Genomic DNA, 24,443 nt, shown 5'->3' on the forward strand with positions numbered 1-24,443 from the left:
GTTTCATCCCTTTTAAAGCATCATTTTTCCGTAGTCGGGTTTCAGTTTTAGTCGGGTAAAAAGAAGGCCTAGGCGTACAGTCATGAGTAATATCATGTACCCACTTTAGAACCCTGTCGCACTATCACAGTTGACATTTAATGAGACTTACGGTTTGACTTGTTAAAAAAGTTAATGTGACATGGTATCAAAGAGTATACATATCAGTACTCGTGACCGTACCGAGATCGGATTAGGATGGTTTAAAGAAGGGTCAGATCAAGAATACTCTAAACCGGTGGTGGTTCATGAAGTCTTTGATGACAGTGGAATTCTGTGGTCTCTGCCTATCCCAACGGGAAAAAGGCGTGATGTTATGTATGTATGTGTGTGTAGAGCGGCTAATTATATCGACTCTATTAAATACCTGGAAGGATACATACATAAACCCACGGTAATAAGTCAAATTCAATTCAAAAATATCTTTCTTCAGTAGGTAACATAGTTACACTTTGAATCGTCAATTTTCCGCCTAAAACTATCGCAGCTTCTCAAAAACTGCCGGGGAAAAGAAGCTATAAGAAAAACCTCGGCATAGGGCCCTAGACCTTCTTTTAAAAATAAACATAAAATATTGTTATACAATTTAGTAATTTGGCTGCCTAATATCAGTTCCCAGACAGTTAATCCCATGCATTCATATCTTCTAGATAATCACTAGTCTTATAATTTTTACAAAGTTTCTGTTTAAATGCCTATCTTAAAACTGTTCAAAGGTAAATTCTGAGTTTTAAAAGTTACTAAGTTTTAGAACAGTTTCAATTTCAACATTATCTAATACGGTGTCTCATAGACCGGGTAGTTTTGCTTCCAAGTAACAACGTATTAGCTTACCCAAGGTACCAACAAAATAGCTTTCCGCTCACCAGACAAACAAAATTTTATTTCCACTCTTACCTACACAGTAATGCCATCAGACGAAAGTAATTAAACCACAAAATGGTACGTTAAAAAGTAGCATGTAAAATAGGTAAATAAAGCTATAAAGGATGAGATAATCTGAGGGACGGAGCGTGCTTTTAAAAAGTAGTAAAAACTTGGAGCATAAATCCGTAGCCGGCAGGTGGCATCGATCGATATGTCCAAACTCCTGTTGATATTAAGAAACTTCTTAAATAGCTCGACAAGTTTTTTTTTGGTTTCTTCATGTTGGGTAAATAAGATTTTTTGTAATGTACTTATATTTTGTAAAAAGTACATTTATATTTTGTAAAAAGAAGATCATCGGGTTTCGGCCTAGACGTAAAAGTTGCGGCCATAAAAATATAAGTTTAAAAACTAAAACCCGACTACGGAAAAATCACGCTCTAAAGAGTATGAAACAAGAAAAAAGTTATAATTCTCTGAAATTCTTTCGAATGTTTAGAATAAAAAAAAATATATTACGACGACGACGACAACGGGTGGTGACGACGTGTGTTGTGTGTGTGTGTGTGATGTGTGTATGTATTTATAAATGTTTGTTTCCAACGGCCTCTGTGGTCCAGTGGTTGAGCGTTGGACTCACGATCCGGAGGTCCCGGGTTCGAATCCCGGTGGGGAGATATCACAAAAATCACTTTGTGATCCCTAGTTTGGTTAGGACATTACAGACTGATCACCTGATTGTCCGAAAGTAAGATGATCCGTGCTTCGGAAGGCACGTTAAGCAGTTGGTCCCGGTTACTATTTACTGATGTAAGTGAGTAATCGGTACATGAGCCATGTCAGGGGCCTTTGGCGGCTCAATCATAACCCTGACGCCAGGGTTGATGAGGCTGGTATTCCCCCTCACAACGCACACGATAAGAAGAAGAATGTTTGTTTAATTGATGTTTTGTTTGTGATAGAATGTGGTCGTATGCCGTGACAAGTAAAGTTTTAGGACATATTGGCATATAAAATATGTACATATTTTATACGTGTACCTAAATAAATAAATAAAAATACAGATAAGGGAAACGCAGCTAATAATGCATTTGGCTCTATTGTGTAAGCGTGTCGAAAACTCACAAAATTATGATATAAGTATTCTTAATATCTAACGCAGAAGTCTACAAAATTACTCGTATTTTTTTAAGGGACGAAGATAATTGTATTTTATGTACACTTACATTTTTGTCTCTTTACTTTCTGAACGTGTTACTCGTGCTTATTATGAGCGTTTTAATAATTATAACTGTCAATTATAAATGGCTATAATTTATCCACTTGGCGGGAAGTAAAGCAAGTTTTGCTTCTTCCATAAAACATATTTATATTTTGTCCGCTGAGTTTAACCTAACCAAAACTTAAGTAAGTACCTAGTTTAATAATTATTTTAACGTTAGTTAGGTATTATTCCATATTGTGTTTTTTTTTGTTAAATTTTATTAGATACGTTTTGACATCTATTATTTTAATCTTTGCATGATTTACAGCTTAATTACATCATTGGTTGCCATCCCCCTAGGTTCCCCTACAATTTGGTTTTACGATTGATTAATAAACCTTTCTCATAAGGCTCGGTATCTGTAGATAATATATTTTTACGACTTGCATAGATACACCATCTGGTCGTATTGTTTGTACTTATGTACATACATACAACAGTAAACTCACGCCCCTAATCACTAGTGGGGTGAGCAGAACCACAAGTAACCTGAGACAACTTGTAGCCACTGTCTGTCATGTTCCCTCTGTCGGAATAAACGACATGCCCGGGAAGACAAGCAAAGTAGGCAAGTAATTTACAAGTAAAATTTAATAAACAAGTCAGAATTTATATGGCTACTGCCGTGTGACGTTATCAAGAAAGTGACGTCAGTAAATGTCGTAGGTACTCAACTTATATTTAACGCACTTCATTTTATTACTTAGCTTTCAAGAATTATCATGATAAATATTATTACAGTTCATAAACAGACTATATACGTCCCACTGCTGGACACAGGCCTCCCCTCAATCAATCGGAGGGGGTATAGAGCATACTCCACCACGCTGCTCCACTGCGGGTTAGTGGAGGTGTTTTGACAGCTAATAGCCGGAACCAACAGCTTAACGGACGTGTGTCATTATAGTTAAAAAAAGAAAAACCAAGAAAGTGTAGATGGATTGTGTAAAGGATATGTGTGTGAAAGGTGTGATTATTGAGATGATTACTGATAGAAATGAATGGAAGAGGAATACATGTTGTGTCGACCGCATAGAATGGAATAAGGGCAAGAGGATGATTAATTATAGTTAAAAGAGATTGACTTATGAGCATTTTAGACTGGCTTCTAGTTCTAGATTATAAACTGCCCATATACGTCCCACTGCTGGGCACAGGCCTCCCCTTAATCAACCGGAGGGGGTATGGAGCATACTCCACCACGCTGCTCCACTGCGAGTTGGTGGAGGTGTTTTTACGGCTAATAGCCGGGACCAACGGCTTAACGTGCCCTCCGAAGCACGGAATCATCTTACTTTTTCGGACAATCAGGTGATTCAAACCTGAAAAGTCCTTACCAAACAAAGGACAGTCTCACAAAGTGATTTCGACAATGTCCCCATCGGGAATCGAACCCGGACCTCCAGATCATGAGCCTAACGCTCTAACCACTAGACCACGGAGGCTGTTCTAGATTAGTTCTAGATTAGCATTTTATAATTCATCTTTGACCTAGTCAAATACCTAATTCATAATTCTACCACCTAGTACCACGGCGGAAGGTTATTGGCTGACAAGAGACGGCAAGCCATTAAAATGCTTGAAATAGCCGTATTTCGCACTAATTTTATAACAGTAGCATGTGAAATGCAACTGAAATCATTTAGGAACAGTAATTACGGTCTGCGGTGAAAATGTATGCACATAATATCGGCGGGAATTCTGCCACTTCTGGCTGAGTTTCTAATGAAAAAAGTTTCGTGACAGCCGAAACCATGTGCTTGCACTGAGTATTTCCGATTTCAGCGCCATTGCAACTGCACAATTTATTTTCTTATTTAAGCGAGAATAGGCCGTAGAGCTGTGTGATTTCGGCACTGCCAGCTTTTTTTTGACGTGACTTTTTGTCGATTTCCCGTAGATGGCATTAACTACTTCTTCTTTTTATCGTGTGGGTTGTGAAGTGAATTACCAACCTCATCAACCCTGGTGTCAGTATGTAACGATTACTTACATCAGTAAATAGTAACCGGGACCAACAGCTTAACATGCCCGCCGAAGCACGAATCATCTTAGTTTCGAACAATCAGGTGATCATCCTGTAATGTCCTAACCAAACTAGGGATCACACACTGATTTTTGTGATATGTCCCCATCGGGATTCGAACCCGGTACCTCCGGATCGTGAGCCCAACGCTCAACCACTGGATCACAGAGACCGTACTTAGCCTATCTAACAAAATACTATAATTATTATACTTCTATCGTGCGGGTTGTTAGGTGGATTACATACCTCAGAATCCGTGTCAGGGTTATTATTGAGCCGCCAAAGACTCATGTGACGACTAGGTACTTAAATCAGAAAGTAGGAACCGGGACCAACCTATAATTGAAAATACAGTTCAACTCAAAAGTACTCAAATCACTACTCCGAAATAACTTAGCGTCAGCGTTTAATTACGGCTTACATTTCCCGACCGCCTACTTTATTTATTGAGGTGCAGAGCACTACAATTTCGTTCGCAGTTCGTAACTTCACAATGAAAACTTGGAAAGGAAATATCTACCCTGAATTTATAATTGTCGACAACACTAGTCGATAATTATACGTCTCAGTCGATCCTTTACAAATACAATCCCTCCGTACACGTTTGATCAAAATATGAGGTTAATTACTAGTGATCGTCACATGGGAAAACTGGAAGCATTTAGTCTCATCAAACATGCAAGGGTAAATGTTCCAATGATTGCTGGGTTGCCACTGTGATTTGGGGGCTCCCATTTGAATTATTGACTGCCAGCCGTGAGGCTTCGCCGAAATATTAATGTGAATGGTTAATCGTACGAAGATGTTCGAATGTATGCCTGGATTTTCTTTGGAAATTGACCGAGCATCCAAAACAGAAAGCATGTTTCGCGAGAATCGCTTAAAATCTAGCTAGGTCCATGATTGAAGTGTCTAGGTACTTATTAATGTACAGTCATGAGCAATATAATGGATCCACTCTAGGACTGTATCGTACTAACATATTTGACATTTGGTGAGACTTACAGTTCAATTTGCCAAAAAAGTTAATGTGACATGGTACCAAAGTGTATACATATTAATGCTCGTGGTCACGAGCATGTAGTATTAAGTCACACCACTGTTCCTCCCCCCGACTCACGTTTTATTTGTGTGAAATGCGGCAAAAGGTGCCCTGCTGGTATTGGCTTGATAAGTCACAAGAGATCCTGCAGCAAAACGTGACAGCTACACAGCCACTGTTACCATCATCTGTCAAGATGTAGTGGTCAATGATGATGATGAGTTTTAATTATTCTTTCATTGTGGTTACTTGTTTAATGTTATATTAGCTTTATTTTATTCGTCATCTATGGTTTAAAAAAAAGTAGCATGGAAAATGCTGCACCGACAAGAGCGTGGCTCTTACATTGATGATGATGATGATGGTTTAAAAGCGAAACCTTATATACCAACTGCAAAAATAACAGGCTAAACTAAAACAGACTGCATTGGTATTTAGGTACAAAACTCTCAGTATTAACCTCGCGTAGCCTATACCATTTAGGTTACAGAAGGGTTAATACCTTACATTCAAAATGCAAGCCACCGCAGCAATTAGAGGGAACTATTTTGCCCATACCTGCCGAAGTTGGCGCAAGATTAGTGCCGTGCGTCGTGTAAGTCCTAATTGCACGTAATAACTGACGGTAGAGGGAACTTCGCACGGTCTGCGGCGAACCCTACCGCCAGAACAATTTGTGGCCTAGCCAAGTATGGCGTCTTGCTGACACAAGAGCATGGAGGGATGTCTCGGGACATGTAGATGATGATAGGTAGATTCTTATTTGATAGTGATACATGCATACATACAAACATATAAAATGTCGTGCGTGTCTTATAAGGAAGTTAAAGAATTAGTTCTTTAACTTCCTTATAAGACATGCACGACATTAACCTAACCTTTGATAGACAAGAATGGACAAGAGCGTGGCTCTATGATGACATATATTATATACACTCTTGCCTATTTCCCACCGGGGTAAGCAGAGACTATGGAATTCCATTTGTTTCGATCCTGATACACTTCTCTTGCTTCCTCCACATTCATCAATCGTTTCATACACGCACGCCGGTTCATAGCAGATCGTACTAAACATTTTCTAAGGACATCTCCAATATTGACAATGTATGTGTATATGTGATGTATTGAATACTGATGATTTGATGAATATAGAAAACTGGACTGATGAGGTTGAAAGATGTTTCGGGTGTTTTAATTGTTTAATTGTATCACCACAAACTATGGCTTACCTTTTGTGCTGTCCTAAGTGCCCTAACACCTGCACTATTAAAGACCTTTACGAAGCCACTGACAATGCCGTAAGCGTGGCCAATTATTGGTCAGCAAAAATTGTGTGCGTCAAGCTAGCGGCCTCAAAAAAAAAAATGGGCACGAAAAAATAATTTGACCATACCAAAAAATAGTACTCTTATTGAAAAAAATAGTACCTGTTGTAAAAAAATTAGTACCATCACGGTTCTGGATTTATAGCCATGTTTTATTGCACTTGCTAGCTTGACGGTGAGCGAAATTTGGCGAGAGTTAACGACAAGGTCTTTCGCTTTGATTTAAACGCCAAAAAATAGTACCGAAATAGTACTTACCCCCTGCAAAATACCGAAATGAGTACTTCAACGGTTCCAAAGTTATAAAGGCAGTTCTTTGATCCCGCTGGCTTGACGTTTTGAAAATACCTATTATCTAGGGAACGCTTGCATACTTCAGTTTGTAACTAATGTCAATAAACTCGTATGAAATAGTACTCCCTACCATCATAATTTGGACCTGATTCTCTTTGTAGAAATATGTCAAAAAGTCATTATAACCTATGTCATACATTTATCAAGACAGGTACAGTCGCGAACAAAATTATTACACATGCTCAAGAAGAATGTTGTCAGATTTTAGTATTTTTTCCCCATTTTTGGGTAAAAATTGGTGAAGTGCCAGGGTTGTCAGATGCAAGTAATATCATTGTTGAAACTCTTTGAGTGTGGGTGTATGCAATAGCAATTTTTTGTAATAGCAACACTCTGAAGTGCAAAGAAATGGTAGGGTAGACCTCCAAAATGGCAATACTGGCGATGGCAATACTTACGAATAAATTGTGAGGTTATGTAATTGTCTACGTGACTGTATCAACAACAAATGTATGGCATAGGTTATGATGATTTTTTAACATATTTCTAGAAAGAGAATCGGATCAAAATTATGATGGTAGGAAGTACTATTTCATACGAGTTTATTGACATTAGTTACAAACTGAAGTATGCAAGCGTTCCCTAGATAATAGGTATTTTCAAAACGTCAAGCCAGCGGGATCAAAGAACTGCCTTTATAACTTTGGAACCGTTGAAGTACTCATTTCGGTATTTTGCAGGGGGTAAGTACTATTTCGGTACTATTTTTTGGCGTTTAAATCAAAGCGAAAGACCTTGTCGTTAACTCTCGCCAAATTTCGCTCACCGTCAAGCTAGCAAGTGCAATAAAACATGGCTATAAATCCAGAACCGTGATGGTACTAATTTTTTTACAACAGGTACTATTTTTTTCAATAAGAGTACTATTTTTTGGTATGGTCAAATTATTTTTTCGTGCCCATTTTTTTTTTTGAGGCCGCTAGCTTGACGCACACCAAAAATTTAGTATCGATCGCCATCGACTCGCAAAGAAGAAGATTGTTTATGCATCAATTCGTTGTTTACACCCCGTAAGTGCATTTTGTGTACAATTACAGACCATTCCATACCCGAGCATGTAACAGGTCCACTTTTTCCACTCGGACATCACGTAATTTCCAGGATGAGTGTCCAGTTAATGGCAATAGGCTCGCCCCTTATTACATGGGACTTAAACATAGCTGGCGAGGAAAATGTTGTTTACCACTCTTTTCAAAATAATTATAACAATGTTACCTAATGAATAAAGATGTTTTTGAGTTTGAATTCGACCTGCCAAGTCAGCGGCTTACAGCAACTTGAATATTATTTATTACTATGATAATAGTGATATATCGACGGGGAAGAAGCAAATACTCCTATCTTACAGTTAGGTCTGTGTAAGATAGGAGTATTTGCTTCTTCCCCGTCGATATGATATTACCTTCTCTTCTACAACTTCTACTTTATTTACTTTTTTGGTCGGTGTTTGCTCATAATACACGTAGCGTTTAGTGTCAAATGATTATAGCATTTGGAAATGAGTGTACGTCTGCGATGTGTAAGCAGAATGAAACAGCAACTAATTTCAATTATTTATTAATAATTTATCCATACATAAATGGACACAAAATGTCATACTTTGGCAATGCATTTATCAATGGACGTGATAAAAACATTGTAAAGTCGATTCAAAATATAAAATAGAAAAATTATATAAGAGGACCCTAAAGAGGACATTTACGTAATATTCAATTATTTTGCTAAATCTTACGAGCTAACGATTACAATATTCTAAAAGATATAAGTAGTATACACTGCTAAGTGTGTGTTAGTTATTTGAGTGCATTTTCTAAAACGTCTGAATATCATACGATGCGCAAGAGACGACAAGGGTACATACGTTACATTGCAGTACATTACAAATCTTTAAGTACCATTTCATGATATCAGGAATTTAGTTACTGATACTACGTTCAAGTTACCTGTTTTATTTGACATACTATTTTATGTAAGATAAAACAATATATGGCTAATACCAAACACAGTGTCCTACATAATTTGGCCTCCTTCTCAAACTAGTTGCATAATACATTTGAACTAAACATGGCAGTCAATCGGTAAAATAATTGTCATCCTTCCTTACTAACACGACAGTCTTATACATTCATTTAAATTAACCGTTTAGTAAATTATCAATTATAACAAAATCAATATGAAATTATCACTTAATTACGTTCACACATCAAATAAAACAAAATAGAAAATTTATAAATGCGCGTAGAACTATATTAATAGACAACTACGAAATATTACTTTAAAGCCTATAAAAATCTTAAGTTTAGGTTACCCTATTCTCCGATTATACGCATCTTATACGTCCACGTATAAAAAAGTCGATACAATCAATGCAGGGCGTCACAACATCTCAATTTATAGAATTTGTGGAAGAAAATACATCGTTTTGTAGGTGGTTTAAAACATAGCACCAATTTTGAAATAATAAACCATTCGAGGATATCCAATCGTGAAAAATAAACGGTACGTACTCAATTGAGATCTTATGTCGATTACATGCAATAAAAATACAAAGCTGCAAACTATCACAGGTTTGATATACATCTGCTTTCTTTCACAATTGTGGGAGTGGGTATTCGTAGCTTATAATTTGGTAGAATTTTAAATCAAATCAAGCTTCTTTTATGGCCTGAACTAAGAGGAACTTAGCATAGACCGAAAGAGCACACCTAATCTAGTAATACAATTATTCTAATACCTCGACGGCGCAAAATTATAGAGCCACGAATACAATGTAAAATTCACAAAATGTTTACAGTTTATCATTTCCAGGAACAATAACACCGGGCGGGTGTTACAGCGATTTGTTCAAAAATAAGTAGGTAGCTTTTTACTACAGTCTTAGTTTCAATTAAATAGTGAACGAAACAATCCAATGGAAAGCACTATGATGTCTATAGAATTTAGATTATTTTATACAAGTCACCCTCAAATCGGTCGATTGAGGAGAGGCCTGTGCCCATAAATCAACATAATCATTTTTTTTTCAAGAGAAGTGATAAATAATCATGGCACCAATATGGATACGTACAATCCTATTTCTTTCCAATACTTCGCGACGTGTCTCTTTAGCAAAATGCCTGCTGTCTCAATTCCGAAATCCAAATGCTACTTCCATAAAAACTCTCCTTTACACCACAAAGTATCTGAAGAAAATAGAACGTTCTGGAAATTTTAGGTTCGTGAACTTATAGACATCATAGAACTATGTATTATCTAAAGATCGGTATCGTACCACGCGGCCACGTTGTTATTATCATGAGGCGGTTCGGGGAACGCCAGGTCAGCGGACGCTGCGCCCGCGCCTTCAGCCTCGCCTATGTCCATATCCATCCCGAAGCCGCTGCCAATTTCCAAACCCTGCATCGAATCTATCGGTATCTGATCGTATCCTGAAACGTGAAGGGATTATTTAGTTGTTTTGTTTTGAGAATGCGTGCAATTGGTCAATAATATGGAGGGCCGGTACTTACTTGAGAATTCATTAATTTAAGAGCACAGAAATAGTTATACATTAAGCTATATCAAAGATTTTAAACTGGAAGACTGGTTACGGTATGTGTGTTTATTAAATATAAAATATTTCACAGACCAACTGCACAATAATTAAAAAAGTAATCGAAAGTGAAAAAAGTAATCGGAATTCAAGTCATACAAAACCAGCTAAGCGGGGAATACTCATATTCACAGACACATATTAGTCTTTTTTTAAGACTTTCAGTAAAGACAGATTGTTTCGGTAATCTTTAGTATAAGTTTTATAAGAGAGCGAGGCCGCAATTCCGTTTTAGCTTTAATTTCAATAAACTATTTAAAAGTTATGTACTGTTAGTACCACAGTGAATGTGCGTGAAAACCCTTGTTTTTTTATAAAATTATGTACATGCAAATTAATTTCAACCCCAAGAAGATAAAATAATAAGAAAATTTCACCACAAACACACGAAAAACAATGTAAATTGCAATCTTATGGAAACAAATATTAAGAACAAAGAACACTCATAGAAATAATATTCCCATCACCTGTTTAGTGATATATAGCTCCCGGTTTAAGCTGCGTGTAAAGAAGAGAGAAACATTTATAGTATATACATTATACGTACACATTTCCTATTATACAATATAGCATTGGTCTATAGGTAGACTAAGGGACTAATTAAATTCTTGGAGTAGTGCCCCTTATTAGCTGAATGATGCGTTTAGGGACAGTCAATAACAATTTACTAATATATTTCTAAGCTATTGCTTATACTATACTATCGCAATGTGAAAGAGTGTTGGTATCATCCACTCAATTGTTATAATATGAAACATGGACCATGATAGACAGTGATCGGGATAGGGATCGCCATTTGGGATCAATAATCATGGATGTTGTGGTTAATGTGGATATGACCACGAGATTTCTGAGATTGCGTGATTATGTTACGTTATAATATTGGCCTCTTCTTGTATTATATAAAAGTAAACTGTTTGAGAAATCATAACTACAATCCTACTAATATTATAAACGTAAAAAAATTGTCGATCCAGACAAACAGTTAAGACAAAAATCCACAAATAAATAATAATAATAAACAAAAAATAATACAAGTAGGTACGTAACATACAAATTACGAAAATAATTCATTTTTTTTTTATAGAAATTCAAATATTGTGTTTTGGATTCAAAATTTGGTAGGCATATCCATGTTAAGCCAATCTCGCAAATGGTACTACCTATCCCGATCACTTCTTATGAAACACAATACATAATGCCTGCTAAAATTAATAGTTACAGGGAAATGTGCAGTGAGATGTAATAGCTGGAAGATCTAAGTCGTGCGGTAAGTAAACGTGACATTCTACAAAAAACATGCCTATATAAATATTCTGCTTATGTTTTTAAATATCAAACTTAGCCTCAAGGACCCGGCGCAATTGCGAGTAAATGCATGCATTGCGGTTATCGTTATGTAGCCTTTGTTTTAATTTGTTGATTACGTAACTTCGCTTATAGTGATAACCACGTAATATTCTTCAACAAAACCTCAATTTCATTCAATCAATTTTATTCCGGGTAAAATTTGAGACCACAATTCTTTGCCTGGATTGAAAATAGCATGTCTTTTGCGAGGTTTTGTTAACAAAAATCACACTTGAATATGACTTTTCAACAACACACTTATGAGGTTTTTCTTTACTAACTTTTTACTCTATATTGAACTAAAATATTATAAGCATCAGAGCCAAAGTAGAACAGTTTTCCGCAGAATGCCGCACAATGTGCAGTTGATGATTCTCTTACATTAGGTTAGGCATTTCTACAGTTTTATTCAATGTCAGTAGTCCAAACCAATTGTTGTGTTATCCATCGTACATCTTACCTTGTTGATGAAATGAGGGTCGAGTGCCGTATAGTCCCTCATAGCCTTGTTCTGGCCCGAGCATATCCTAATAAATGGGGAGTAAGGGTCAGAAATTAAATAACGTCAGGATTCAAAACTACGCAATGTGGAAAAAATAATACTACTAAATTAAAAGGGAATAAAGCAAATTAAAAAGTGATTTTAAATTAAAATTATGAAACGAATTCTTACATTTGTAGACGTACAAAATGTGTACGAAAATAAAAAAAGACTTATGCTTCACAAGAATTAAAACTTAATAGTTGCCAAATAATGTAATCGGAAACAACTCGGTCGAAACATTGCTTATTATAGAAAACAAAGTCCGTATTAGAACAATCTCAATGAGCTGTTGCTATGGACCACGCGTGTTAGTACTTCGCTAACGCACACGATTCTCAATCTAGATTTTGTGTACTGGCGTGTTTTACCATAAGTCGCTCCTATTTTAAGCTTTGTTTTAACAGAGTTGCTTTAAAATACCTATAATATAAATATACCTGCAGGTCCGGTTGCATGGCGAGATCGTTAGGCCACATCTGGTGGTCGTCGCGGAACAGCGAGTTGGTTAGTTCCATGGATAGTCTCTTCTTATAATCATGCGGTTTGTCTTCAGACATGCGGAAGAGGACGGCGGCGGCGTAAGTGGCAACACCTTATAAAAAACGACAAATTAGCATGGGGTCTTACAAAACAAAGAAATCTCTCAAAAACGTAAAACGTACCATTTCCTTGCCAGTTTGAAACAATGAGATTATCTTCTTATTGAGCTCTAACAACGTTGTTTGTATATATGTTTTTATTTTATAAACAGTCTTTATGAACCTACTCTCACGATCTTTATTTCAGTAACCTTGATTAATCTTGAGATTGAAACCTAGCCAGGAAAACATCTAAACTTTAAAGCCTTACTTTTACTGTACGATAAAACACGTAATAATATAGACACGTAAACATGTTTCTTTTTTGGCAACATCCTAACACATTTGATATATGTAATACTACTTCAACACATTTTTTTTCAACTGAAATATCTTTATAGATTATCATATGCAGAACGAAAATCAATCGAACGAAACAAAATACACGATGAAACTATAGCCTATTTGCCATCAAAGCGAAGTGAGATATATGTCATATTCGTTATTTTCCTGTTACAAATCCAGTCAGTAAAAAATAACGAACATATTGCTTAAAGAAACGAATATTATTAGTATAGTAAATCTAAGAAATATAAAATCTGAACTGGCTTTTCTATCTTGGAGCAAGTCCAAACATGCCGTAAGAGTTATTTGAAGAACCTACATTGAAAGTAAAAACGTCTCTACAATTTAAAGTATACTAGGATTAGCTATCTAGGTTGTTAGATTAGGTTTATATAAGTCTGTAGGGCGGCGGCAAGTCCAAGTAGTCCTCACCTTCATTACGCGAGTGCAGTAACTCAGTAAGAGGGGCTGTAGCGCCCTCCGCTTCTATCATCTCTGCGCCTTCCTTATCCGCAGCGAGCTCGCAAAGTACTCCCGCTGCTACGCGCTGAAGATAAAAATAATACATTTTTTTATTGCAAATCTGAACAAAGAAATGGCGACACAGGACTGGTAAGCCGAACGAGGCATAGTAGGTTAGATGACTGAATCAAAGATCAGATATAAATCACAGATCAGATATAATGCACACTGAAAGCCAGCCTAAACTGATTAAAAACCAATCGATCACTTTCTTTTTGACTGACATACGAATTCGAATTACATAACAAAGTGTATGTTGACCGTGTTTGTTAATGACATCGTGCGTGTGTATTGCACTGTAAAAAATTGCTGCGAAAAAGTAAAGGAATATATCATACATACTATGGAAGGTCACCAATCCATCGCCCTTAAAAACAGTGCATTATGTTGAGATGTAGGCTGTAACCCCTCTTCTATGTCCGTTCGTATAATGTGACGGGCAGTCCTAATAAGCAGTTGTCCAATTTTTTATGTTTCATCTCACCTGTATGTTCTCTATCTCATTGAAGAGCAGCTGTACGAATATCGGGATGACATTCTGCTGGCGTATGAGCTGTCGGTTGAGGCTCTCTCGTGCCAGGATGTGGAGTGCCCCGACGGCTCCTTCTACTATTTCCTCCATGCGGACTCCGTCGGCGTACGCTGCGCCCGTGCCGCTGCCGCCGCCGCTTGAGGTGCGTTGCTGTGGGGGTGAGGATAGAAAATAAGGTTCGTGCAAAATTTGTCGAGTCCTTTGTAAACAGAGCCTTTGTTGAGTGATAAATGATAATGTTAAACCTTCAGTTATGCAACTACATACTGTCGCACTTTATTGTAGTATTCTGCAGCGAGAACACTGCACTGTTAGTTGTATCATGTTAAGTTTCCAGTTTTATATTCCGTTTATAGGAATACATTTTGAGTACCTATTTACATGCATCAGTAAGGACTTACATTCTGCTACAAATATTTTGTTAGTCGTCAAATTAATGCTCTCCCGACACTGTCTTAGTAACAAAAGTATCACTCATATAACATAAGCAACATGAGCTCACGACTACATCCCAATTGGGGTAGTCAAAGGTACATATTCATCGCAGAATGAACTAAGTACCCACACCTCACCGAGTTTTCTGTTAAATCAATGTGGTGAGCCATCTTGTCGCCTAAAATGGTCGAGCCAACTGTGTCGGTACAAACTGCACACATACATAAACTTACGCCTATTTTTTACCGGGGTTAGCAGAGACAATGGAATGTCATTTGCTTTACTTCTTTTTAATACTTTTCTCAGTGAAAACTGCACTCGAAGATAAATAACTTATTGATGCAAGTGCGATATCGAACCGATGTTCCTCGTTCGAGAAGCAAGTCGGTGCGAGTTATATAAGTGTATGTTAAGCGACATACCCGCTGCGTGTCGTTGAAGGCGCGCATGAGCAGGCGCACGAGGTGGTGCACGGCGCCGTGCTCGCGCAGCGGCGCGTGGTTGGCGGGGCACAGCGCCAGGTTGCGCACCAGACCCACCACCGCCTTCACCAGCGGCCAGCGCGACGGCGGCTGCAGCAGCTTCACTATCACCTGCCGATCATACGAGGACATTACATATTTGGACGACGAACACAATTAAAACGTGTTGTAACTATAATCCGATAGATACCTCTTCTTGTGTCAGTTTAGTCTAGACCCCATTCACAACAAAACCTCGTAAGAGACACGCTAGTTTTAATCCAGGAAAAAATATCCCAGTTTTTACCTAGATTGTGTTTATTTTACTTGGCCGGACAAATGAGGAGCGATGAGGTTTCTCACCTGGTATAAAATTTAAGACAACAGGCCTGCGGGTACCTAGTCGGTTGGTAGGTACGGTCATAAGCATTAATATGTATACATTTTGGTACTATGTCACATTAACTTTTTTGACAAATTGAGCTGTAAGTCTCACTAAATGTCAAATATGTTAGTGCGACACAGTCTAAAGTGGGCACATTATATTGCTCATGACTGTACACGATCCTCGCTCGGGTCTCGGAGGATTATAGTTGAAAGAATTAATCGACCCTACTAAACCGATAACGATAAGCCTAAAATCAGAGAAATCGTCGACAACGCCGACGGGATCGGTAAGTAGCGTGTGTGTTTCGAGGTTTTGTCGAAGTTGAGAATGCATTTGTTTACGGCGGTTACAAGATTTTAATTAAGGCGAAGATAACATAAATATAAAGAAGAGAGAAGACGAACGCACCGGCAGCCCATAATGCAGACGCACAGCGTTCTGCGCCATCTCGCTCTCAACGTGCCGCGAGGTGAGGTGTCGCAGCGCGCACACGGCGGGCTCCGTGATTTCCTCGCGGTCGCCCGCCGACACCACGGTGCGGACCAGCGCGTCCACTCCGCCCGCCTGGCACACTGTCACCTGGGGAAGTTACATGTCAGTCTTTCATCTTTAGCAAGAAAATACGAAAGTTTTTTATTGGATGGATTTGTGAATACTAATGGCTCTGCCCATCGGATTAGGCATCGTAGACATGAATTGTAACGTATGTCGCATACATAATATATGAAGGTAAATTGAGAGGTGCCTCGTGCCCCGCAGTAAGGTTTGCATTGGCATTTCAGTGATGGGCGATTGTTCAAAACATGTACAGTGGAATTATTCAAATGATATTCATATATCCATATACGACAGATCTACGTTTTTCGAATATTAATAAATCATTCAAATGAGTTACTGTTTACTTTTCGTGAGCAAACATAACATGAATTCCTTTGCTCGTTTTTATTTAGATAACATAGATATATCTTTTGCGGCGACAATTAGTTACTTACATTTATGTTTGAAAATGTTAAAGTCAAAAAAGTGTAAACATTGTAAAAAATAACATTCAAATGATGCAATTTCAATACCCAGCTATTAGAATGATCATTCGTATAATTCACATTCGCCCGTCACTACTTGTATTTAAAGGCTGTATTATGTTAATGGAATGTATTTCTCACCTTGTTGCGCTGGTTGTTGCAAGTCAAGTTGGACAGTATCCCCGCGGCGCAGGTGACGATGTTGACGTCAGTTGAAGCCAGCACCTGCACCAAGCTAGAGAGCAGGTTCTCCAGACCCTCCACCTGCGAAGAGAAGTCCTGTAGTATTTAGTTTAGAACGGAGTCTGTTATAGCTAGGTTTGAACTGGTTACCTATTTGCTTATTTTATAAGGATGGAGGTTGCTTAAGGTTGCGAGTGGTGGCTTGATCATGTTGAGGGAAATGTTTCGAAGCAATAGTAGAGAATCCTTTTTTAATTAAAAATAGGTTTGAGTTTGACCACAATCTCATCTGGGGGTAAGTGAGCTTGTGGCATAAAATACGGGCTAATCTAGGAAATGCCTACTCTAGTATTGCTCGAAGTAAGTTCACTAAAGTGAAATGTCCACATTTTGTTTCGTGTGTGGTCATAGACGAAGAAAAGTAATTAGAATTCCAGTCTAAAATTATTGTTACGTTGACAATGCAAAATCAAAATCAAACAAAATTGCACAACACTATTGTAGGTATTTACAATAATACATTTTGTTCTCTGTTTCTTGCTTAAAGATATGCATAACAAAAAACAAGGTGGACAGAAGATATTGCTTGATTAACCTGTAGAAAACGTTGCTCATTACTTACTCAATGGTAATTTGATTGATCAGATTATAGTGTCAATTAAAAAAATTTCAATTAAAATTTCATTTGTTTGTGATAATAGTATTTCCAAATACTTTACTATTATATTTTTTATGAAGAATTTTTCGACGTGACTTATTATAGATTTGCCACATAACAACTTGGCCGGACAAATGGAGAGCTCTCACCCGGGTTTGCACATTGGATAGATATGTGAGATCGGGTGAAAATATAAGGAAGCTGAAACTCTCACCTTAGTGGCAGCGTCAGAAAGATTCCTCAAAGTCCAGAGACAGTTCTGCACGAGCCGGCCGCTGGGGTTACCCAGGTGCATGGCCAGAGCCTGCATGCCGCCCGCCTCCACGATCGCTGGCTTGTTGCTCGAGCACACTGACAGAACCTAAACAAAATGTATAAGAACATGTAAGAACTATTAATAACTCATCCTTAGCATTATCCTGTTCTTCAAAGGGTCCGTTTCCGCAACCTGAAGGTTTTGACAGATTTGGTTTAACCAAAATACCATACCAATTTCAGGTCACATACCCCTGAAATTTCTTGGGTGTGTATTTCTTGCGACCTATTTGTACTAAAGTTCATCTGAGTCTGTTACACTGACTCATCATAGTATGTTGTAAATGCAGTGATAATGTAAGTAGTTTAAACTAGTTTTAAGGTATGCTTTCGATAATGGTTGATGATAAAGGTTATAAAGGTCAATATATTGTACTATAAGTGATTTGTGAATTCTGTTTCCAAAAAAAAAAACAAGATAATAGGTATTTTGTATGTATGTATACAATTTAAAATTATGTGACACAACATAATACAATGTCTTACCTTCAGCACCCTGGAGGTGGTCCACAGCAACTTTTCGTAGTCGTAAGAGCGCATGATGCGCACGAGTTCGATCGGCCCTTGAGACGCAAGGATGATCAGTTTCGACTCCTGGTTCCCATAAGCCAAGATCTGCAGGCAATCGGTCACAATCGCCAAAAACTTCACGTTGTTGCGCTGCAATAGAGCAACCATCTTCTGAAGACCTCCAGCCAGACGGACGGCCATCTTGGATCCGTCTTGATGCAGAAGGAGGTTATGCAGGGTCGTGATGGCGTAGAACAGAACAGACTCGACCGGAGAGCTCAGAAGCTTGACCAAAGCGGGGATGCCACCGCTCTTGAAGATGGCAAGCAGACCTTGGCGATGGTGCGATAAATTGTGGAGGGTCCCCACAGCCCCCTTAGTAGTCTCGAGATCGTTGCTGTTGGAGATAGCGCGCACTAAAGCGGCCACCATCTGTGGCGAGTTCATGATGGCATGGCGAGACGCTTCCTTCTTCGAGAGCTGGTGAACCATCATGGCGGCTTGCGACACCACCACTTGATCTTCGTCATTGAGTAGCTTGATCAACTCAGGAATGGCTCTGGAATATGATAAATAGTATTGTAAGATAGTTTACAGATATCATCAAAACTTCAGATTTCAATAGTGTCTGAAGAGATATTTCCACTTCTCCAGTGAACCAAAATTCGTAACTTAAACAACCGATCCCTTCCAATGCTACGCAGAGGAAAATCCCAACACTGCTCCATTGCGGGTTGGTGAACCAATATGATAATAAACTGTATCTCACCTGGTGGCCAAATCCGCATCATCCTGATAGTTAATCAGATTGACAACAGCGTGCTTCAGCATCTGCGAGGGCTCAGAGAGGCGTTGCACCGCAGTGGGCTGGGCAGGGTCCAGTTGAGTGGAGGGGATCTCGATGCCTTCCTCCAAGGTCTCAGGGAACATGGCTGCGCGGACGCGTTGCGAACGCGTCTGCGATAGCTGCTGGTTCATGTCTGGATTGATGGGGTTTTGGGTTAAAAAAGGATGTAACTGCCTACACTCCTACTCACATATATCGCCATATTCTATCAAGGATGATGTTATAATAAATATTCCACTGCTAACCATAGAATTTTAGTGATAAATAGCTTACCTAGGTAAAATCTAAGTAGTAATATATTGTAATAAAAATGAGTAAGTAATTTGAATTAAACTAAATTTTTAACCAGTTACCCAATGTAATATGAAAACGATAAAAATGCAAAATTCACTTACCATCAACCTGCTCCTGAGTGAAACCTTGAGCGAAGCCCTGGTCCAGATCGAACATGAGCTGATCCCCTTCCATTTCGTCATCTTCCTTGCCGGTGAGCGACGGCACCTATGATGAAGAACAACATTATATTGTGAAATAGAATTAGAATAAAACCAATAACCAGGGTATAAGTGTGAGTTTATTCATTCATTTACAAGCACTCGGACTTTGCAATTTGATGTATGAAAAAAATTGGACAAGGAATTAAAAACTATAAAGGCCTTTTAGGCTACCTGCCGGGCTAACTTCTGATGCATGAAGTGCTATTAGCAGTATATAGTCTGGATAGGCTATCAACCAGTTATGAATAAGTGGTGACCCAGCCTTTTAGAAACATAGTAGCTTACCTGAGTGGCAGCTCCAGAGTTGATGCCAGAGTCAACCAGGTAGGAGTTCTGCTGCCACATGAGGGTCTGCTGCTCCTTGTTGGGAGCCATCGGCACGTCCGACCCACCATAGTTGCTGTGAGACACTGCAAATGAACAACGCATTATATAATTTGTCAATGTATTAATGTCAATAATCAATGATAAGTGTTCCGGAAGGCACATTAAGCCGTTGGTCCATTGATTTACCATTACTGTAGATACAGCGCTTGATACAAAAAGGCGCTCATTTCACAGTCGCTATATTAACAGAAATTTTGGGTCCCACTTTTTGAGCACTGATGTTAAACCTAAATAAAGATTTTATCTATCTATGAATCTATAAGAAAAGAAAAAAAAGGAAAAAAAAAAGAAAAACGAAAAAACAAAAGGTTAACGTCGTGTCTTATAGGGAAGTCAAGGAATTGGCCTTTGATAGACTGGAATGGAAAATGCTACACCAACAAAAGCTCTTAAATTGACGATGATGAATCTACAGTAGTAGTAAATCTAGGCGTTGGTCCTGGTCACAATTTCCTGTAAGCACATAGTTGCTACATGAGATTTTTGATTTGTTTATTTTATAGAGACAGAAATAAATAACATTTACTTGTAATGCTGACTAAGCAAATTACACCTTTAATGGAGTTTGGCTAAAATATAAAGACATTGAGATCAAGAAAGTGTTTTAGGTTTTAAGCAGTATTTTCTTTACTTAAATGATTCAAAGGAATTTGGAGATAAAGTTTCCCATTCTGAACAAGGTTAATAGCTAACAAGTTTATGGTAATGTCAAGTATTTCTTGCATTCATAAAATAAATTCTGACTTTATATTGAATCTATTGATTCTTTATATTGATCGTGATTATTTAAATTGATTACTTAACCAATGTCAGCAACATCAAACCGTCCTTATCAAGATGTCCTAGGACATAAGGCCTCCTCTATACTATTATTCATAGTGTGCGAACTAACATGGTTAAAATATTTAACCAGAGGAAGTTACATAATTTAACATCATAGGACATACTGCATTCAAACCTGGGATGTTTTAAAGAAAGGCCAGGTCTATACTACTCTTAACCAGCAAGCATAACTTTGTAGTGCAAGAAGCAATCTGCTTTTATTTGTAAATCCTAAGGTACAATTAAAAGTTTGTAGGCAAGTGCTTAGGTATAAAATTATCTAAATGCATTATGCATAGTGTATGCATTAGGCAATTACCTATTAAAGCAGGATTGAAAAAGTGAATAAACCTTTTGATTGTTAAGAGTAGGTACCTATTAAGTATTAACTTTCTACAAATTCCATGACAAGTGTAAGATAGACAAAGATTATCTTGTCTGTATTTAAAAAGTAATTGAAAATTGAGAAAATATTTAATGATTAATTAGGTAACAATTATAAAAAAAAAACATAAAGACTAGACATCCACCAAAGGCTTTATCCAAATAAAAACAAACAAATTATAAAAAATGTGAATGTCTACCACCTTACCGTCTTACTTATCAAATAATGGTGTTCTGAATAAACAATACTTTATTCAGCTTTTCACATCTATGAATGTAAAACTTAAAAAAAAAAACAAAACATGATCTACCTATTCACCGGCCGGCCCTGCCGACAATACCTTTCCCATGAGTCACTCAATGGTACAAAAGTGGAACCTAGGTACCTACTGAAGTACCTACTTACCTACATCTTTACTATGAGAATTGATAACTGTCTTGTAATATAAGAAATATTGTGCTTGACTTACTTGTGCGACTCTGTGACGACGGGATCTGATAACTCATGTTTCAGAGGATGCAACGGTGCACCCTGCGCCTGTGAATGGAAATAAAATTTTTAACAAAAAAAAACCGACTTCAAACGCAAAACTAAAAAGCAATAAATAAATTTACTTCGCACAAAGTAATTAGTACCTACGTATTTTCAATTAGTTAATTATTTTATAAATCTGAAGCCGGTGCCAAGGAAATGCTACAACGAAGTACCGATTCATATATTTTTCAATACTGATTGTTTTGTAATTTTTTGTTTGACATTGTTTTGTAATTGCTTTGATATAGGTATTAAACAATATTGTGTGTACATAGTAATTTGATATTGTAGTAGGGTTGTTGTAGCATTTACTTGGCACCGACTTCAGAATTATAAATTAATTAACTAATTGAAAATACGTACTAATTACTTTGTGCGAAGTAAATTTATTTATTGCTTTTTAGTTTTGCGTTTGAAGTCGGTTTTTTTTTGTTAAAAATTTTATTTTATTTTACGATTTTAAGTGATGGTTAGACCGAGCAAGGATGCAGACAGACAGATTTTCTGATTTATATTCATATATAATAATATAATATATTATTAGTAGTGATCACAATTATTATTGATGAACATGTTTACACACACACACTCACACACGCGCTAACGCACACGAGCACACGCGCACGTACACACGCACACACACAGATACACGCACACACACAGACACACGCACACACACACACACACACACACACACACACACACACACACACACACACACACACACACACACACACACACACACACATGTGTATGTGTACATACACACATGTGGTTGTCAGTGGAAGCTGCTATCATACACACTCACGCATACATATGGATACAGTAGATTTCGCGTGGTTCGCTCGCTGCTAAAGCAGCTCGCGTGTCCTGTTTATTCGAAACTGTCCCTCTTCGTATGGCGGCCATCTTGTTTTTCCGCCATTTTGTTTTATTTCACCGGCGACAGAATTTGACCAAGATTTAAATGGGTGTCGTGGAAACAAACAAAATCCAGGTGCAATAGGTTTGCCAGACCGTAGGATGTCTCCCTGATTGGGAGCAGTTTTCAAAGATGACGTTCCGATCACACCCCTATACATCATTTTTACCCCCAAGACATTTTCTGGAAAAACAAAATTTTGTATAGCGGCCATCTTGTTTTTTCGCCATTTTGTATTTTTTTCACCGGCCATTAAATTCGACCAAGATTTAAATAGGTTTCGTGAAAGAAAAATTGGTTCAGGTGTGATAGTTTCGCCAGGCCGTAGGGTGTCACCCTGATGCGGAGCAGTTTTCGAAAATCGGGAAGTATTTCCATACTTAACATGACGATTCGATCACAACCCCGATATATATTTTATATCCCGAGACATTTTCTGAAAAAACAAAATTGTGTATGGCGGCCATCTTGTTTTTCCGCCATTTTGTTTTTTTTTTTACGCGCTATGGAATTTGACCAAGATTTAAATAAGTGCTCTGAAAGAAATATTGGTTCACGTGCGATAGTTTTGCCAGGCCGTAGAGTATCTCTCTGATGCGGAGCAGTTTTTGGTGACCAGAAAGTATTTCCGTACTCTACATGACGTTTTGAGTAAGCGCCCCATACATTATTTTTACCCAAACGGGCTTCTTCCAAAATCGACAAAATTTTGTATGGCGGCCATCTTTTTTTTCCGCCATTTTGTTTTTTTGCACCGGCGATTGAATTTGATCAAGATTTAAATACGTTTCGTGAAAGAAAAATTGCTCCAGGTTGTATAGTTTTGCCAGGCCATAGGGTATCTCCCTGATGCTGACCAGTTTTCGAAGGTCGGGAAGTTTTCCCGAAGCCTAAAGATCGATCCGATCAATATGACTTTACAAACGCACTAGTCGCTCCTACGATTTTTGAAAATTCCCCTCGATTTCTCTGGTCTTCCATCATCAGATCCTGACTTCCTTGACATGGGACCCCCTTGGGTATATCTCCTTTCAAACAAAAAAAGAATTATCAAAATCGGTTCATATACGACGAAGATATGCCCGAACAAACATAAAAAAAAAAAAAAAAAAAAAAAAAAAAAAAATATACGGTCGAATTGAGAACCTCCTCCTTTTTTGAAGTCGGTAAAAAAACTACACATGCATCCATCGATTACAACGCAGCCAAGTCGAGTATCGATTCGTTTGTTATCCCAAGATGAAAAGAGCCGTAGATCACATAAACAGTCCCGTTTGAACAATGTTTTATGCAATCGATGGGTTTACGTATGGAATAAAACAAAATAAACAAAAGTACCTAGCTCGGATGAACTAAATACCACACCCGACATAGTAATCTTTGGTATCGCATATTTGAAGAATATTTTTTGTTTTCGTCACATTTATAACCTAAATCAATCAAAACATATATTTACCTCACGCTTTTCACGCCGCAGCAGTACGATTTACAACTTTAACAGAATTTTTCAATAAAAATACATCCACAATACACTCACTGCAGACACAAACTTTGACATGACAATATGGCGTCGTTGTCGGATGTTCTCGTTTAGCGTCGGAATTGCTCGTAAGCTATATAGCTTTCTCTTTTTCATTCCAAAATTGTCCGTTATTGACTTCTCTTTTACTCGTCAAAGAGAAGTGCTACCAACATAA

At 37.8% G+C, this 24,443-nt stretch overlaps 2 protein-coding genes across 4 annotated transcripts in view; one reads left to right on the plus strand and one right to left on the minus strand.

The window, feature by feature from the left end:
• The window catches only part of LOC126367488 (uncharacterized), a 476,961-nt gene that overhangs the window by 295,238 nt on the left and 157,280 nt on the right, over positions 1-24,443 (plus strand). The window lies entirely within an intron of this gene.
• LOC126367465 (armadillo segment polarity protein) lies at positions 8,459-24,320 on the minus strand. Of its 3 annotated transcripts, XM_050010982.1 has the most exons (16): positions 24,203-24,320; positions 21,760-21,827; positions 19,982-20,106; positions 19,595-19,700; positions 19,122-19,332; positions 18,329-18,911; positions 17,742-17,888; positions 16,828-16,965; positions 16,073-16,243; positions 15,238-15,408; positions 14,333-14,530; positions 13,759-13,873; positions 12,841-12,995; positions 12,320-12,386; positions 10,977-11,007; positions 10,209-10,345 (listed from the first exon to the last, which is right to left on the minus strand). In XM_050010982.1, exons 2-15 carry the CDS (start codon positions 21,794-21,796, stop codon positions 11,003-11,005), a joined length of 2,229 nt encoding a protein of 742 aa, XP_049866939.1. In that variant the 5' UTR covers positions 21,797-21,827; positions 24,203-24,320; the 3' UTR covers positions 10,209-10,345; positions 10,977-11,002. The 3 variants fall into 3 exon arrangements, with proteins under 3 accessions (XP_049866938.1, XP_049866937.1, XP_049866939.1); XM_050010981.1 differs by lacking the exon at positions 10,977-11,007 and having other exon boundaries at positions 8,459-10,345; positions 16,828-16,950; XM_050010980.1 differs by lacking the exon at positions 10,977-11,007 and having other exon boundaries at positions 8,459-10,345.

This window comes from Pectinophora gossypiella, chromosome 6 (assembly GCF_024362695.1).
Source record: "Pectinophora gossypiella chromosome 6, ilPecGoss1.1, whole genome shotgun sequence".
NCBI lineage: Eukaryota > Metazoa > Arthropoda > Insecta > Lepidoptera > Gelechiidae > Pectinophora > Pectinophora gossypiella.